Here is an 18,334-nt window from a genome sequence, read left to right on the forward strand (position 1 = left end):
CTGCAATGTAAGAAGCGTTTTCTGCCTCAGGATGAGAGCCTGTTGGTGGAATCGGTCCCCCCAAGTAAGAGGTGAGAGAGAGGTTTGTACTCCTAGGTGGGAGAGAGGAGTAGCTTGATCCATGTTTTTTCTTTTTCTTTGCCACAGAGATTAACAGGCATTCTGAATACATGCCCAGGGTGATTGATGAATATTTTGCGATTTTGCAGTTTTATATTGTGTTTTATATTTATGTTGTGCGGGTACTCTTTTCCTGGCCCCCACATGCATCAGCAGAGGGCATATAAGCACACCCCATTCTGCCTTCTTCTGGGTCCAAAAGGACCCACGCATCAGTGATGGCGCATCAATTGGATGCCCCTATAATGGTCATTGCCTGTATTTATTGTGTTGCGTATTTCTTTTTTATTAATATGCTGTTCATCGGTCTAGGGCTATTTGGGCCAAAAAGTGGTATATAAACATGCCATAGCATAACACAACCACATACACACACTTTTAATTGTTTTCTCCACTATATACAACTCCCAGCCTCTAGTTCCAAATTTTCAGGTCAGCTTCTACTACAGTTTCATGTATTTGTTTTCTCTCTGGGTTTGTTTGTTAAACCCCTTTGGGTAGCATGCTTCATTTAACTTTATGTAAAATGCTCATTATATTAATTGAAGCTGATGCTGATAACACGTCTGCCACTAGTTCTCTTCAGTTTCTCAGGATCAGTTTAGTGATCATATATATTCCACTGCCTTTTCTCCTTGCCTCAAACACTAGCAAAAATGACACTTTCAGAATGTTTTATTTCTGTATTTGTCTTAGTTAGAAGTAGTTACAGGTATATAAAGAACCCTAGAAGTGAATGAGTATGCTTGTGCCTGACTTGCAAGCACATATAGGTGTACAAGTCCTTCTGAAGTCATGTTTTGCAGGTGCATTACTGATGCCACAAGTTTGCCACCCCAAATCTGCTCTGCTTAGTTGAGACAGGAGAAAAATCTGAAGAGGGGCCAGCTTATTTCCTGTAAGCTACTCCTGCCTTTGTTCACTAGAGGCGCAAGAAAGCCAAACCCAGTGAAATTACACTGGCAAACGAAACCTCAATATTGTTACATTATTAAAACTCTTGAGTTAAAGTTTGAGGCTCAGGTTTTAACAATGCCACATCCATCGTCATCTCCTTACCCCAATGATACTCAGGCCTTGTAGGTAGTCTTGTCGAGGCTGGGCTTGTGGAACACATCCAGCTAGAACAACTTTCTTTTTTTCTTCTTGTGCTTTCCTAAAAGGCATTTTTAAAAGCAAATGTTATTTTCCTTGAATGGCACAAAAACCTTCATATTTCATTGCATTACTTAATATCTTTAAGTAGCATTTACTGAAGAAGCTTACAAAAATGCACCAATTTCATGCTGTAGCTTATCATACCCCAGCTATAGCATTTACTATCTACCAAAAACTGTAGTAGCATACTTGTAAGATGTAATGGCAAAGCTTGGCCTGATGTGATATGTAGCCAATAGATCACCTTCCTGTACACAGATACAATTTATGACAGGGATGGGGAACCTGTAGTCCTCTAGATGATGGTGGGCTACAACTCATCACCTGCGATCTTTTGATGAGTCTCTCTTGGTTGTGCCACAATCTGCTTTTACTCATTAGGTGGCAAAAAGGAATCATTTTCAATTGTGGTATCTGTGTTGTGGAAGAATCTCCCCTAAGTGCTCCTGTAAAAGGTAAAGAACCCCTGGATGATTAAGTCCAGTCCTTGACTATGGGGTGCGGCACTCATCTTCAGTAAGCCTATTCAGTAGCTTGCTTCCACAAGAAATCAAATCATTTTTATTCAGGCAAGCATTCAGTGGATCTGAACCTATTTTCTGCTGATTGTTTCCCTGTTATCCTGACTCAAGACTCTTGGCTAGGATATCCCAAAAGTTTTGTTGACAACATCAGCAAGCAATCTCTGCATCAGCCCAGAATTACGTTACAAGGTTCAAAAGGCACAACAGCAGAATCCATGATACATCACAAGGCATAAGCAAAGATGTTCCAACACCTGACCTGCTGCTCCTGCTATACTTTTAGAGGCGTAGAACCCATAATTTGCACAGGTCTGCTTGCAAGCGAGCACTCTAGTTGGAGGGTGGAGGGCTGAGTCTGCACTGATGGCAGTGTGCCCTTGGCAACAGGACTCAAGTCCAACACTTTGGCTGCCTCTGATCTGGCCAGCTGGCTACTATAGGTGCCTCACTCCCTGGAGGCATGGTGAAACTGGTTTGACTGTCTCCCCCTCCCCAAATGGGACATCCAATGACCTTGGGGCAGAAGCTGCATCCAGATCACTATTCAAACTGTCTCCCCTGCGCCCATCTTAGGGTCCTCCTCTTCCTCTGGCAGAGCTTGCCATTCCTGGCTGCAGCTGCCTGGCAACACACGGTGCATGAAACCAGTTTGCTGTTTTCGTTTACATCTGTGGAATTTTTATTGTATCTTGATGCTTACATAAAAGTCGGTATGTAAGTTTTTCTAATAGATTGTAAATGAAATAAATAGTCACTGGCAATAGACCATACTAGCCAGGAATTAAAGTCTGACAACAGCTGGAAAGCCACAGGTTGCCTACCCTGATTTATGGTATTTTCTCCAGTCATCATGAAGAAAATATTAGTTTGGGGAATATATAAAAAAGCATTGTTATATTAACTGCATTAGCATAGTGCTGCAAACTCAGACCTCCAGTGCCAAGGAAATGTGCATACCAGTCCTCTGAGCCCCACCCAGTGATACATTGCTACCTCCTGCAAGAAAACCTAATAGGCATTTTTCATGTTTGGTCATGCCATAGCAGTTACGTTGGTGGACATCTTGAGAAAACATTGCTGGTGGCAATTGGAATGGAATTCTACTGGAGTGGCATTTACAAAACAGTGGCTATGCATGAGCCGTCAACGAGGGCACAACAAACCACACTGTATTTCAATAGATGATAGTAAATGTTAAACTGTGAATACTGAAACAGTATCCAGAAGTATGCTTTGCGTGTGCATCCATAATATCAACATCAAGGAGATTAGATAATGGGACTGGTATAGTACTAAAGAAAACGACAGCAAGTAAAAGAGAGGATTTTTTACCACCATATATGAGGTTTAAGGAAACCTTATAGGTTTGCTTTTTTTTAACTTTCTTTATTTTGTAAAAAAAATCAAAGTATGAAAAAATATTCAGGTAATTTGAAATATTTGGTCCAATATTTAATGGCAAAGCAACATGACCTGTTTCTTATAATCATATACCACCACTAGCTGTTATCTCTAAGTTGTAGAATGAACACGTACAGATCCTTCTACTCAAATATCTGCAAGGATAGCAAATGTAAAACTCTGCTGGTCTCAGCAGAAAAACACATAAATATTTTTTGACATATTATTTGGTATGGTAAAATTATTTAATAACTTTGTCATTTTTTGCAAAATCTTCATGAAACGTAGATAGGAACTGGGGCACTGTTATTTAGAACTGTACATCAAATATTGGCTTAATTTACCCTTAAGCTGAAATTTACATAGACTTTTATATATTTCTCAGCTTTAACTTCACACTAAACAGAAGAGCAGTCATATTTTGAATTCTGCTGTTTAGATATGAGCAAACATTCAATGTAATCTTTTTAATACTCTCTAATGAGCTTTGCTGAATTTAACAAAAGCCTTCACATTATTTCTTCTTTAGAAAGCTAGCTACATCTAGAATACGACTACAACAAATATCTTTAACCTTCAGAAATTTTAATGCTATAGGGAGTGTGGGGGGTGTATTTAGCATAAATAAATACATTTCCATTTCCAGAAACGTTCCCACTTTACAGTTAAATGAACTTTACCTTGAAATTACACTTTAATTGGCTCAGAACAATTTTTCTCCAAGAAAATATACTTCAACTTAAACTTGATTTATCAAATCTCACAGCACAGAAGTTTAATTAGACCAATTTTCTTTAAAAAGCTTGGTGTGCTGGAAAAAGTAATGTGTAGAATGGTTAAAACACATGTTGAGTTATTTTAATGCTGGTACATAATATCTGCCTGCAAGGCCATAAATAGCAAGGAGAATAATCCAGTCCCGTTAGCAAAGAGTGCACACAAGCAAAGGATTTCCATAAGGACAAGGAAGAGAGATTAACTGGGATATGGAAGGTACATACAGTCTCCCAATTGCCCCTACCATTGTCTGCACATAGGGAGAGGTTCCACCGAACCTATGAAAATCCTTTGCATGCAGTGGGCTACATTACAATGGAAAATGAAGAAACACCTCAGTGAGCTGCCACCACGGGGGGCTTCTGAGGGACTATATCTGAGAAAGCAGGTCTGTCTGAACTGCATTATACAAATACCATAAATATGGGATAAGCTGAACGAAAATCTCACAACAATTATAGAAAAATAGGTGTTATTTAAAGGACCACTTAGTATGAAGAAAGAATAGACTGGGGGGAAAGGATATTTATTGGCACTTGCATTAAATGGCCTAATTCAAGTGCTTGTCATCAAGCCTATGTATTACTAACATGAAATATTTGCAAAGGAATGTGCCCTTAAAACACTGCTGTAGCAACTTGGAATGTATGGATGTACAGGTTTTTAGAAACATTAGGGGGACCATACATGGTTGGTTTTGCTCATGTGGCTATATGTTTATTTATTTATTTGCAGTCCACCTTAGGATCTCAGGATAGGGACAATCAAAGCTTTATTTCAAACAACAATCCATCCACAGGTGGATTAAATTGATTAAATTCACAATTTAATCAATCACAAAACTGCAGAACTTCTAAAAATTCCTCCTGCATTTTAAAGACTGCTAAAGCCTTGGCTAAGTAACCATGTTTTAAGTTGGTATTAAATGAAAAAAAGGGTGGGAAGTCAGGCAAATTTCAAAAGTGAGAGAGTTCCACAACCAGGGTACCAACCAAAATGCAGCACACTTTTTCAAACAATTCTCTCCCTCCCGATCAGTCTGATTGAAGTGTGTTCTTCAACTCTTGAAAAAGTGGTAGGTACAGGGAGAGGCAGTCCATGAGTTCCAATGGACTGGGAGAAGAAGGAATCTCTACAGTACAAATTTAGGTTTAATAAAGGAAATATTGCAAAGCTAAGATCCACTGTGATTGAAGCAGCCACTAACCTTGCAGAAGCATTTTGCGTCTATCAAACTCTCCTATTACCTGATGGCTCTAAGCAACTGTATGCTTCACTTCGCTATTAGGGAACTTTCTTCCCTACACTCTAGCCCTCCTCACAAGAACCTAGAAAGTGCTGCTTGAGCATGCTCCTCTACAGCTCCAGCCCTATAGCTAATGTGCTGCTTCTTCAGAATACCTCTTGCTCAGCACAAACCGCTCCTCTCATGCAGACTGTCAATGGGCTTTTCATCCACCGCAAACACATACTTGTATTCCGCTTTACCCTGGCTTTTGATAACTGAGATGTATGCTTTTAGGACCAACCTATTTTTGTGACTGTAGGTTGCTTTAAACTGTTTGAATTGTTGTAACCTGCCCTGGGACCTTAGGGTGAAGGGTGGGTAATAAATAAATACATTACATATTTTTATGCTAATTCAAATATTTCCAAGGTGCTTTTATCTCAGCCGTTTACTCAAAAGGTTAATCACATGGATTAAGCCATGTGTTGTTGCAGAAAGCGACATGCTGCTGCTTACTGTAACATCCGCTGTTGCTTCATCTGAACATGGTATTGTTTGCAATGCCCTTTTAAACAATTCTGTGGTCTAATATGAAAGGCAGCTGGATTTCAGTCACAAACACAATCTTTCTGTTCATTTCTCTCCCACTACAAATCTTTCAAGTACAAAGAAACAGGATATTAAATAGTCAAATACCCAAGTCTATTATGCCATTGAATTCAGAGGAACACACCCATATACACTTAACCTTTCCTTACCAATGTATAATGCTAGTGAAAAAATTGTTAGTGGAATTTAACATCACAAGTGTTCTATCTGTGCAAGCATATTGGGTTAAGAAAGAAAGCAATCCCCATCTCTCCTGGTGTGCTCTTCTGAGGGTTCTCCTGACCACCTAACAACAATTTGGGGGGCACATGGTAGGAGGAGAGGAAGAAAGTCCTGCTGCGCAAGTGGAAGAAGCACTTACATAGGGATTTCCCCCCTCTGGGAAATCTTGGCCTCAAATCATGGTTTGTTTCAGGCATAATCATAACCACTGGTGAGAGGAGTGAAGCAGGACCTCTATCTGTGTTCAAGATATGCAGCACTATCACCGAGCTGTCATTTTCTGTTTCACATTTAATTCTGCCCTAGTTTTAACTAAAATAAGAGTTGAAACATGCAGTCAGGTACGTCATTAGATTAATAGACTATTATATTAGTTGACTAAAATATGTTGATCTATTAAAAAGATGCCACTGATTTACCTGGCAGCAGAATTATAATTTTAATCGCTTCTCATTACCAAAACCAGCAGGTACCTGCTGCCATCTTAAAGCAAGTATCCCTTCTCCTCCTTCACACTGTACGGAATATATCCTCTAACGCTATGTATCAATGATATATGTGCATCACCTACACGCATATGCAAGCTAATATTGATTCCTTGGACAGCTAAACTCACACTATCAATCAGTGGGAAGAGCAATACAAACTATAGGAAGCCAGAATAAGTTACACAAGGTAACACACCCCTGTTCCAGTGTTCAAGAGTAGAGGTATTGCTGGCTGAATCTCAACAAGCCAGGCAGAAGAAAAACAAACCTTCAAAACCATGTTTTGACATACACTGACAAAAAGGGTGGTGTAACTTCCACTGGGTTGCTAGGCCATGTAACTGAGCTGAACAGAGTTTGGAATAGGAGTAAGTCTGCCCCTACTTCATCCTGCCACTCCCCTTTTTCAAGATTTACTCCAGCCTCAGCTGAGCCCTGACTGAGTCAGGGTAGACTTTTGCCAATGTAGTTTTGGTGGACCTTGAATTCATCCAATCATTAAGGACAAACCAGTATTAATTATCAGAGTTGATACACCATCATCTATTATTATACAAAGCTAGATTTAGGATATGCTGATTACACTCAATCTCCCTTATAATATGATGCAGTCCAGATCCAGGAATGCCACTCAAGACACAGTTTTGAAGCTTTCTCCCATAAACCAAGTGGTCCTAGCAGGAGTTGAGCAGAGCAATATTGCCATCTGCTGTCAATGAACAACCCAAGGCAATGTAGTTTAATGAAAAACAAATATATTGATAATACTTATTTTTTAAAGCTTGTGATTCCTCCCCTCGAGTCTAATTTAAAGGTTATATAATACTATACAGAATTTATTCTCTCTCAAATAAGAAAACATGATTGTTTACGTCTTCCTTGAAAAGGGGCTGCAATCCATATTTTTCTTTCATTTTCCTGCTTGAGATGGACCACAGCTAATGAGATGTTAATAGCTGCTATGGAACCAGATACTGATAGCTAGTGCCACTATTAAATTCCAAGTCAAGTGGGGAGGTAATGAAGGATCAATAAGAGCAGCCAAATAGGACTCCTTTAAAGAGCAACTCAGATGTATGGTTTCTAGTGTAGAACAGCATTTTCAAATTAATGTACCGCCTCAGAATTCACAAGGCTGGGGTGGTGTTGCTTTATCAAATCTCCCTCAATGTCAACCTCACACCCCAAGGAGTCTGTGGCTTTTGATATGGGGGCACTATACAGAAAGGGACCTACACATCAATTCTGAGGACAAAGGAAAATGAGTATTTGCATAAAATCTGTATATGGTATTTTATATGTATAGAAGCATGCTTAGAAAGAATTGCTATAACTTGAACATAAAGAGAGTGTATCTCACAACAGAGTAGGAAACTGGCTAGATGACCTACAGTGGGGGGGGGGGGGAAGTATTTCATCCCCTGCTAAATTTGCCCGTTTGCCCCCTGACGAAGAAATGACCAGTCCATAATTTTAATGGTAGGTTTATTGTAGCTGTGAGAGACAGAATAACAACAGGAACCCCCCCCCCCCAGAAACCCAGCGAAAAGAGGTCAAAGCAGCAAATGCCAAACACAAGGTAGATCAAAACAAAGCTGAAACCACAGTTCCTAGAGCAAAACATGATGCAGGGATCACATAATACATCTTCACAAGGCAGCATCAAGTAAAGGATAACAAAAGTTGTCAAGGTGATGCAAAGTCATTACTAGAGACCTAGAGGGCAGGTGGAAAAACTGAATCAGGAAGTGGGTTAACAGCCCTGGAAAGGGGCCAGACTTTAATCACTGGAGATTTTAATTACTCAAATGGACTGGTAAAACTTCTTATACATTTTTTTTTAATCACCAAATGCTGGAACACATTCCTGGAAGTAATAATAAGATTACTTTCAAAGTTTGCTTAACTATATTCAGAGGTATACTGGGCCTACTGAAAGAAATGAGTTAATTAAGGTAAATGAAATGTGACAATCATTTTTATCAAACCACAGTATGAAGCAAAGAAGTAAAAAGCCGCACACTGTAAAAATAAATAAAAATGTTTCAGAGGCAGTGGTGCAAATATTATGCATGAGTTTTCAATGCTAATTCTCTAGTAATTCAGGAAGGAGTGAAAGAAATCAGTAGGTATCCAAACACAGATATGGTTTTTATGGTTGACGAACAAGCCATGAAAAATAAACATGGATCCCAATAAAAAGACTTCCTCTTTGACCTTGCCTTAGAAAGAACAACATGTACAAATCTTAGAGGTTAACATGTATTTTGGCTGAAACACAAACAGTGATATGAGGAATAATTTTCGTGAGAATGAAAACATACACTCTTCTTTTAGTGATACACTGTGAGAGAAAGACAGAGAGAGAGAGAGAGAGAGAGAGAGAGAGAGAGAGAGAAAATAAACCTCAGTGCTTACATTCCTTGGTAAGGAGAACATAATTAGGAAGGGAGAACAGATCTGATCCATGTTCTCTAATCCATCTGATTTCATCCAAGATACTACTTGGGACCCTTGGTTACACTTGATTGAATTTACAATTATTGTATATATTGGATGGCATTCAGCTAAGTTTTACTCAAGAGTAAAGTAATTAATAGTGAAATTGAAAATAAGGAACATGACTAAGTTAGGTCCATTAATTTCAATTTCAACCCAACCTTGACATATTTGCCTCAGGCTCTCTGATCTCGGTTATGGCCCCAGACCTCTATCTGGTCTGACTATCTATACACCTGGCTCTGACCCCACTGACCTTAATTTGCTGCCCTCCACCAAGACCCCATTCTGACCTTGACTATGTACTTTTCCAGCTGACCAGATCTGCTATGCCCTAGCACTGAGAAAAGCTTGAATGGAAGCTAATGGCTTTGTTGTGAAAAATGGCGTTTTTAACCTAGAATTCCAGCAACAACTTTGTGCACTCACCAAGTATCGGCTGGAATAGGTGACTTTTCTGTAGTGATCCATTTTGCAAGCAAAGATGGAAGCTGAAGCATAATGCCAGTGCACTTAAGGGAGTCACTTGGACAGGAGAATCAAGGCAGAATTCAGTCATTTCTAGCAAAATAAGGATACTAAGCCATAGGTTAACACTCTCTGGTGTATTCTCAAAACCGTCAGAGCAGTGCTGGCCTACAGTTGACCCATGAGCTGAGAAACAGAACAATGGCATCAATCCTTTCCCCATTATTTTGAATATTACTGCTTTAAAAATTAAGTAAATTCACTGGGACAAGTACTTGAGAGTGAATAAAGCCTTCAACTACCATAATTTTAATAGACAACTTCTAAAATATCTCTCATATATATATATGAGAATATAGACACTGCACATACGGTACATAATGATAATACAAATATTAGGAAGAAAATTGTGGGTGGTTAGAGTGCCGAACTGCAACCTGGGAAAGCAAGGTCAAATCTTCAGTCAGTCATGAAGCTCACTGGATGACCTTGGGCCAGTCACTGCCTCTCAGCCTAACCTACCTCACAGGGTTGTTGTAGGGATTAAATGAAGAAGGGGAGAACCATGTGTGCCACCTTCAGCTCCTTGGAGGGAATATAAGATAGATAGATAAATACAGTCGTACCTTGGAAGTCAAATGGAATCCATTACAGAAGTCCACTTGACTTCCAAAATGTTCGAAAACCAAAGATCCTGCAGCCAATCAGAAGCCGCGGAAGCCCCGTTGGACGTTTGGCTTCCAAAAAATACAGTGGTACTTAATTCGTTCTGGAGGTCCATTCTTAACCTGAAACTGTTCTTACAGTCTGTAACCTGAAGCATCCGTAACCCGAGGTACCACTGTAGTTCGCAAACCAGAACAGTCACTTCTGGGCTTGCAACGTTCAGGAGCCAAAAGGTTTGGGAACTAAGCTGTTCGACTGCCAAGGTACGACCGTAAATACCTAAATAATAGTAGCACATCCTATTATATAAAGCTTTCAATACTCTTATGATTTTTAGAGATATTTGCATGTTTTAGAAAAAGGTACTGTGATGTTGGAAGTTTTTTGCTTCTAAAATATCCAGATTTTTTCCTGCCTAAAAATATACAGTGTTAATATACATTGCCAGCAAGGCCTACATTATAATCCACCTATTTCAAACAAAAAGTATTCCGATCTGGTATTATTAATATTCTCTAACAATGCAGCAGCAAGTTCCTTAATTCTTTCAAAATTATTATACTGAAGGAATGCAACTGTTCTAAATGTCAGAGAGCATTAGATAATCATTCTAGTGGTCCCTAAAGCATGGATTTTGCCTGGACACTTTTAGATCAACATCCCATATACCAATAGTAAAACAATTTAAATACTAATAGTATTATAGCATAAAAAATAGCAAAGCAAAAGTGTACAACAGTAGTACAATGCTGAGTTAAAACTAGAAGCAGAGGGGCACAAGAGTTATTATGCCCCTCTGCTTATTGCAACAATATTTTGAAGAGCTACCCGTGTCATTCTAATGTGTATTGTTGTCTTCCACTTCCCCCTATACAGCTATAAAGTGAAAAGGAAGAAGCAGAGCTAAGAACTGGCATTAAAAAGGCTATCTTCCTGACTGCAAGCCATCCTTTTGAACAATAACTCACAATGCTACCTGTCCCATGGGAGAGTGTAGTTGAATGCAGTTCACATTCCAAAGGTCTGATCATACATCAACCAGTTTGCCTCCAAGGAGCGAGAATACTCCCAAGAGATAATATACCCATGTATTCTGCCAGTGATGCTGTCTTCCATGCTTGTACCTTTGAGACATTTCCATGAAGATGATATAGGCAGACAAACAGCTGTTTGTTCTCTAACTTCTGTGTTTGTAGCTGTCCTTGATCCCTACACCAAACCATTACTGCTATTCCAATTAGTGATTATTCCAATTCTCAAAAGAGTAAATCAACAACATATATATGTATTCTTCCCCTATCACCACCACTATACACAGCTTCTCCTTAGTTGTAATGAAGTGATCAGCTAAAAAGGAGAGCTGGCTCCTCTAGTACTAGACATTCTGTAGAAAGCAGAGATTTCTGGAGTTATGCCTTGACTGGCGGAGGCGGGGGCTAACCATTTTCAATCTGCGATCTTGATCGCCCCGTTAGTTTCAATATGACTAGAAAGCGGTGCAGTCACACTCTTGCACATGTGCCACATGCACAACAGACAAAGTGAAATTCAGGCAGACACATGCAGGCACACAGTAGCTGGTATGACCACAGGGAAGCTCAAACACCTGATCCTTCATTAAACCCCACTTCTGACACTCATTCCTCCCCATTCGCTTTAAGCTTCTCTCTCTATATGCAACCAAAAAAGGTAGCGACAGGGAGAAGAAAGGCTGCTCTAATGCTGGGCCTGTGGATGTGTGCCTTGCACCTTTGCTTCTGGCCTACTCAGAAGCCTATGTGGCGTCAATACTGGCCTGTCACAGGGCAGCCATGTGCCCGACTTGCTTATCCCACAGGGAAGTCGACTGTTGTTGGAAATACAAGACGAGACTTTGCAAGTGCTCATTCAGTGCTCAGTGTCAAGAATACTGAGCTAGACTGACCTATGTTTGATTCCTGTGTTATCCATAACTGACCAGGTTCCATTCTTGATTTATTCCTCTTATCAAAATGTTATTTCATGGGAAACCTGATTTAATACTGACACTTTTACATAATAAATAATAATAATAATAATAATAATAATAATAATAATAATAATTTATTTATACCCCGCCCATCTGGCTGGGCTTCCCCAGCCACTCTGGGCAGCTTCCAAAAAAAAATATTAAAATACTGTACTACATCAAACATTAAAAGCCTCCCTAAACAGGGCCGCCTTCAGATGTCTTCTAAAAGTCTGGTAGTTGTTGTTCTCTTTGACATCTGGTGGGAGGGCATTCCACAGGGAGGGTGCCGCTACCGAGAAGGCCCTCTGCCTGGTTCCCTGTAACTTGGCTTCTCGCAGTGAGGGAACCGCCAGAAGGCCCTCGGTGCTGGACCTCAGTGTCCGGGTAGAACGATGGGGGTGGAGACGCTCCTTCAGATACACTGGACCGAGGCCGTTTAGGGCTTTAAAGGTCAGCACCAACACTTTGAATTGTGCTCGGAAACGTATTGGCAGCCAATACTTCTCTGTCAGCTGGTCCCTTAATATCTGAATTCATTTTAAAATGTGAGATACTCTGTTGGAAGACTGCCACTCCCTACAAGCAGGGGTGGTGATTGGTTTATTTTGTCCTTGCTCTTGCTTTTATTGTGTATTTTGTGTTTTTATCTTGCATTTTTATGCTGTGAACATCCCTGAGATCTACAAATTTAATGAATGATTGAATGAATGTTGGAACTGGCTCTAACTGGCTCACTGAGCCCTTGTATTCTATGCTGGTTGCATCCAGAAAGCTGGGGCCCAAGTATCTTGCTGTGGACATACCATATTGGCCCGAATATAAGCAGCTCCCATATATAAGCAACACCTTTAAAATTCAATTTTAAAGCCAACACCTTTAAAAGACAACGCCTGAATATAAGCCACTCCCTTAAAATTCCACAGGCACTCACACCCGTTCCGTTTTACTGTATGTCTGTTTCAGCAGCGATATTGTAAAAGCCAGTATTTGTAAGGTCGAGAATTTAAGCCACACTTTAACTTTTCAAAGTCGGATTTTGGAAAAAAGTGAGGCTTACATTCTGGCCAATACAGTAATATTCTTGAATACAAAGGACCACATTTGGCTGCAGGGTTCCCTGTTTCTAACCTAACTACAGGTGCAGCCATCCAATCACCCACTTAAAATGGAACAAGCAACTGCTAAAACCTGATCGGTAATCACAGTCCCCAATCGTAACAGGATCCTTTTCTATTTTACTTTAGTGATTTAGATAACAAGACAGGCTGGCTTCTGATAAAGTTAAAATGTTGTATCAACACGCTAAAAGCATTTTATGATTGTGGAAAAAATCCTGGTTTTATTTGTATAAACACCCAGTAGCTAAGCACTTCATCATTGCAGTTCATAGCCGAGTCAGATGGTTCCAAAGACACGACAAATAAAGAGAGATCCAAAACAGCAGAGCCTCTCCTGCCAGATTGCCGCACAGACAAAAGTACAGCAGGTGGCTATCTGAAGCTCCAAATTAAATCATATACTGCACAGAACATTATACCAATCATTGTGCGATTCCTTTTGTTTAACATTACTCATCATCTTCAATTTGCAAAGTGAAAAGAAAATTGCTTTAATGATAGATAAGCCGCAAAAAGGAAAGTAATGATGATCTGAATGGTATTATTCGACATTATGTAACAAGAGGGAAAACTTTGACCTCTTGAATTCACTCCTCCTCCCCTCCTCTCTCAATATTATTGTTTATTAAGTAAACCAGGGCTTATCTGGAACAAATCCTTGCTGAAACACCAGGTGGTTCATTGGGAACATTCTTCTATCAACAGATGGCCTAGAACATCTTTATGACACACACCTTGCATGTACAGATCTATGTAAAAGCTAGTGTTTCAAAGCAAAGTCGTGACCACAGCCAATCACAGCAAGCAGAACATAATCTTGGAAGAGGGCAACAGATAAGAAAGATAAAAAGCTAATGTTTCAATTAGTTTTTTAAATCCTCACATCATGATAAAGATAGAGAGTAGAAGTTGTTTATCACCGTTCCATTATTATTGTCACATTGAATGAGTAAGCGAGGTTGTTTGCATTTCTTGAAATCTGTACAGCGAAACAAAGTGTTCTGTATGGGAAATGCAGGACAATCACAACTTTTTTCTATTCCTCATTGGCATTATGTGTGTCGGCTTTCAACTAGGGCTTGGCGATATCTGGTTTTCAACATCACGATTTATCACCAGCTAAACATCGCACTATATCACAATGTCTGAAATAAGGATGGAGCTATGTAGAGGTATTGGCTGGCTTCACCATTTTCCCCACACTGTGATTTTTGCATAGTGCGCACACACATGTACATGCACATACCCCAGGATTTGTGATATATTGCTAGGCCAAACATTGTAAAACCAATATCACAATATGGACTTCAACCCAGTTTTGGATGATATAGTGATTTATCGCCCGGCCCTACTTTCAACTCATGGAATCTGAGGGTGCGTAGCTAGCAACCCTGCCTGAAATATAGACTTCATCACCCTCACAAACCTGACCCTTTGGGTAAGAGAAAAATGCTAATTTTGCTTTTGCAAATCTGACACCCTCCCCACCACAGACATTTAGTGATGATTCCGGTGACAGAAACTAGAAGGCTGTTAAGATTCTTACTAGCACTGCCATTGAAGATAGCTCAGAAACTACTGCTAGCACAGAATTCAGCTGCCTGACTTTTAGCCTGGGCCAGGGGATCAGATAGTATCACAATGTTACTGCACCAGTTGCACTGGTTGCCAGTGCGTTTCCAGGCTTGACTCAAAGTGCTGATGATAACCGTTAAAGCCCTAAACACTTTGGGACTAGGTTACCTTATGGATCAGTTACACAGGAGTGGAAAACCTAAAGCCCTGGGGCCTCTCTATCTTGCCCATGGAACTCTCCTCAGGCCACACAGCCCTCTCTCCACAGATGATGCCCCTCATTGGCCCTGCTTCCCACTACAAATATTTTTGCCAGACTGGAATGTGTCCTTGAATTCCAATAATGCCTCTTAGGTTGTCAGTATGGAGGACGGAGAGCGGTGTGCATGTAAACAGAAAAACTCCAAGCTGACAATTGATCTTACATAGATGCTTATGAATATGTAAAGAGGAAATGTGTGTTAACTTTTGTTAGTAATTACAAGATGTAACTATTCCATTTTTTGTTTTTGTATTGTGGATGGAAAACAGAAAAAGGGAGGGGTGTATATACGAAGAGACCAATCATCAATACAATGATATAATTTTCATTCATTGCTCTGCACACTTTTCCATCTGGCCTTCCCCCAGGATGAAAAAGGTTATTCACCCTGATATACCAGTCTACACAAATCTTAAGACTTAGGATATAAGTAAAGTCTCTGCCAATAAAAGTTGTGGGGTTTTTTTGTCTGAAGGAGCACAAGGAACAGGGCCTTTTCTGCAGTGGCCCCCTATTTAATGGAATTCAATTTTTTAGAAAGTGACACAAGGCCCATTGATTTTAAAGAAAGATCTTACAATATCCATTTTTAAAGGCATTTGGGAAATAAGATGTAAGGTGGCAGTTGGGTCAAATAATTAGAATATGTGTCCAATGGTAGTATGAGACTATTTTAGCCTTTATTTGTCTCATTGTAGTAAGATTCTACAGTTTTACTGTTGTGTTTTTACAATTGCTATTGTTATATTTTAGCAATTGTAAACTTCTTTGTTCTGAAAAGCAGTATATAAGCCCTTTAAATAATAAAATAAACAACAGAATGAAGGAAAAGGGAGACTCCTGATTACAACAGCTCTCTCATCCACATATTTTCATGTACAACAGTGCAGGTAAAGGAGAGAATCACTGCAGATTATTTGACAGAGGGCCAGTGATGGGAGAGATGGTGCTAAGTGGCTGCTACAAGGAATAAACTCTAGCATACAGTTTTGATTCTACTCCACATGTAGATACAGCAATGCTTCACTACTAAACACAGCACATGCTTTCACTCCAGCATGTTATTCATTTAAAGTATTTATGTCCTGCCTTTCCATGAATACCAAACAATACCACTACCTTCAATGAGCTTCCAAGAATAATGTTTATTAGTAATCATATATCAGGGGTTATCTGCCTACATTGAAATACGCACCTAAGCAGGTAGAATCCTATGTACAGGATGCACAGTCCAGGTGTTCAGCTCTACTTTTTCCTATGACCTCTAAAACAACCCCTGCTACCCATTCCTATGCCTGCTCAGAGACAGAGTGGTCATGGCATGGACAAGGACAGTAGCACTGGATTGTGCATTAACAGCCTGCATTAGAAAAGGTTCCTGGGCTCTTGTCCGAATTTCCAGAAAGAATGGTGTTTTGTTACAGCCAGCTGGCTCCGTAATTACTGAGATGCCTCATCATTGTTACATGCCACATTCCCCCCATAAAACTATTTGCTAGTATTGAAGCGGGCTGGTTTTTTAAATACTGAACATGTCTACACAAACTGTAACCTACATACACAGAACATATCCTACCTTCAATATAGAGAGATACCTGTCGCAGGTAAGCCTGCCAGCTGCTCTACAACTATTTTTTAATTTAATTTAATCTTTTTGCAGGACTGTAATTATTCACAGCATTACACCTGTCTTGGGCGGGGGACACCCCTTGTTCTTGAAGTTATTCTTTTAATAAAAAGTTATCCCTCAAGGCTTACATGTAAACATATGTTTAAATAGTTGTTCATGGGTCCCCACCTTCATTTAGTTTAAATTTTGCCAGATTGCTGCACTTCCATCCAAAGAAAGTGTTTTTAAAAAAATACTGAGAAGAAAGTCCATTGTGCAACTCAGTGAAAATCTGAAGTTAGATTTAAAAGCTGTAATACAATACAATGCACTTATTGTCCTGTTTGGGGTAATTGCATATTCAGTGTTTTGTGAGGATTTGGGCTCAGTTCTTTAAACTATTTGATTGTTTTGTAGATTAAACAAAGGGGGAGGAAAGGCAGCATTCACATCTGCTTTTATGCGTTGAAGGGTCCACCCACTATTGAGCAATATGAATTAGTCAGCCCGTTAATTAGTCATAAATGATCCAGTAAACAGCAGTTTGAGGAAAGGCACTTTGTACAGACATAACTGCCTCTCTTCCCATTATGGCTCTCTAATCCAGATGGTATAAAGCCTTTTCTTTAAAGACTTCACTAGCACTTGGTAAACAAAGTGCATATGGTAAGCACAACTTTATCTGCAAGAAAAACACACAATTTCTTTGGTTACCTACCTGCCCACACCATCTGTCAAGCAGATGGTTCAGGTTTCATTCATAAGATTAGGTAAGGGTGGCTGACTGAAAGAAGGAGCCTCAAGGTAATATTTGATTCCATGTGCCAGTCTGCAATGCATTTATTCTGAAACATGAAGCATTTGTACCAAATACGTCAAAGCTCCTTGCTCAAAGGTACATCTTGTATATACTGCTCCTCTATATACAGGTTTCACGGTGCCTGTTTACTAAATAAGATATAGACATTTACTTAAAAACAGCAGAGAACAACTTGTTCGGTGCTGCGGGTCACATTAGAAATACATCAAGAGAGTGCCAACTAATCTTGCATTAGAGGCTTTATAACTGAAGATTAAATATTATAATGTTACAGTGAAACCTCGAGCCTGCACATCTTTAAATGTTTTAGGAATTAAAAAAACTCCAAAGGGAATTGTTATTATGTGACCAACTACAGCTTCATCTACAAAGACATTTTGAAGCCTGCTAAATCAGATAATGATGGCATTTGATAGATGACTTCTGGACAGACTACAGGGTACAGTCTCTCTGTTAATTAACGTTTCCCCACTCTTTGCTTTCGAAACTGCTTTTGAAACTGACTGGTTACCAAATCTACTTGTTCTGGGCCAGTGCATACAGACCTTGTGCACTAATTCATGGAAAAACTAATTTGGGGGAATTTGCAACACTATTTTTGAGATTCGAAACACTATTTATTTGAGACAATTGCGCACTACATATGGAATTGTGTTTGCTACAAATACCTTGTTTACTTTGGGGGGTTCAAGAAGAATCCATAAAAGCCAGTAGCGTCTAGTGGGCTGGCAATAACCATAGCAGGGTTGCAACTGTTAATATATATTCATGAAAGAATAAAATGATTTAAGAGTAAAAAT

The 18,334-nt window shown here is 39.6% G+C and overlaps 1 protein-coding gene across 4 annotated transcripts in view; it reads right to left on the minus strand.

Moving 5' to 3' along the window:
- Positions 1 to 18,334, minus strand: part of CDKAL1 (CDKAL1 threonylcarbamoyladenosine tRNA methylthiotransferase) — a 227,640-nt gene that overhangs the window by 153,090 nt on the left and 56,216 nt on the right. For all 4 annotated transcript variants that reach the window (XM_081014204.1, XM_081014203.1, XM_081014205.1 and 1 more), the window contains one exon: positions 1,180 to 1,276. In XM_081014204.1, the coding sequence (XP_080870330.1) occupies positions 1,180 to 1,276 (97 nt within the window). The remainder of the gene's footprint in view (positions 1 to 1,179; positions 1,277 to 18,334) is intronic.

The sequence above is a fragment of the Podarcis pityusensis genome (genome assembly GCF_964106645.2).
Source record: "Podarcis pityusensis genome assembly, chromosome: 7".
In the NCBI taxonomy this organism is placed as follows: domain Eukaryota; kingdom Metazoa; phylum Chordata; class Lepidosauria; order Squamata; family Lacertidae; genus Podarcis; species Podarcis pityusensis.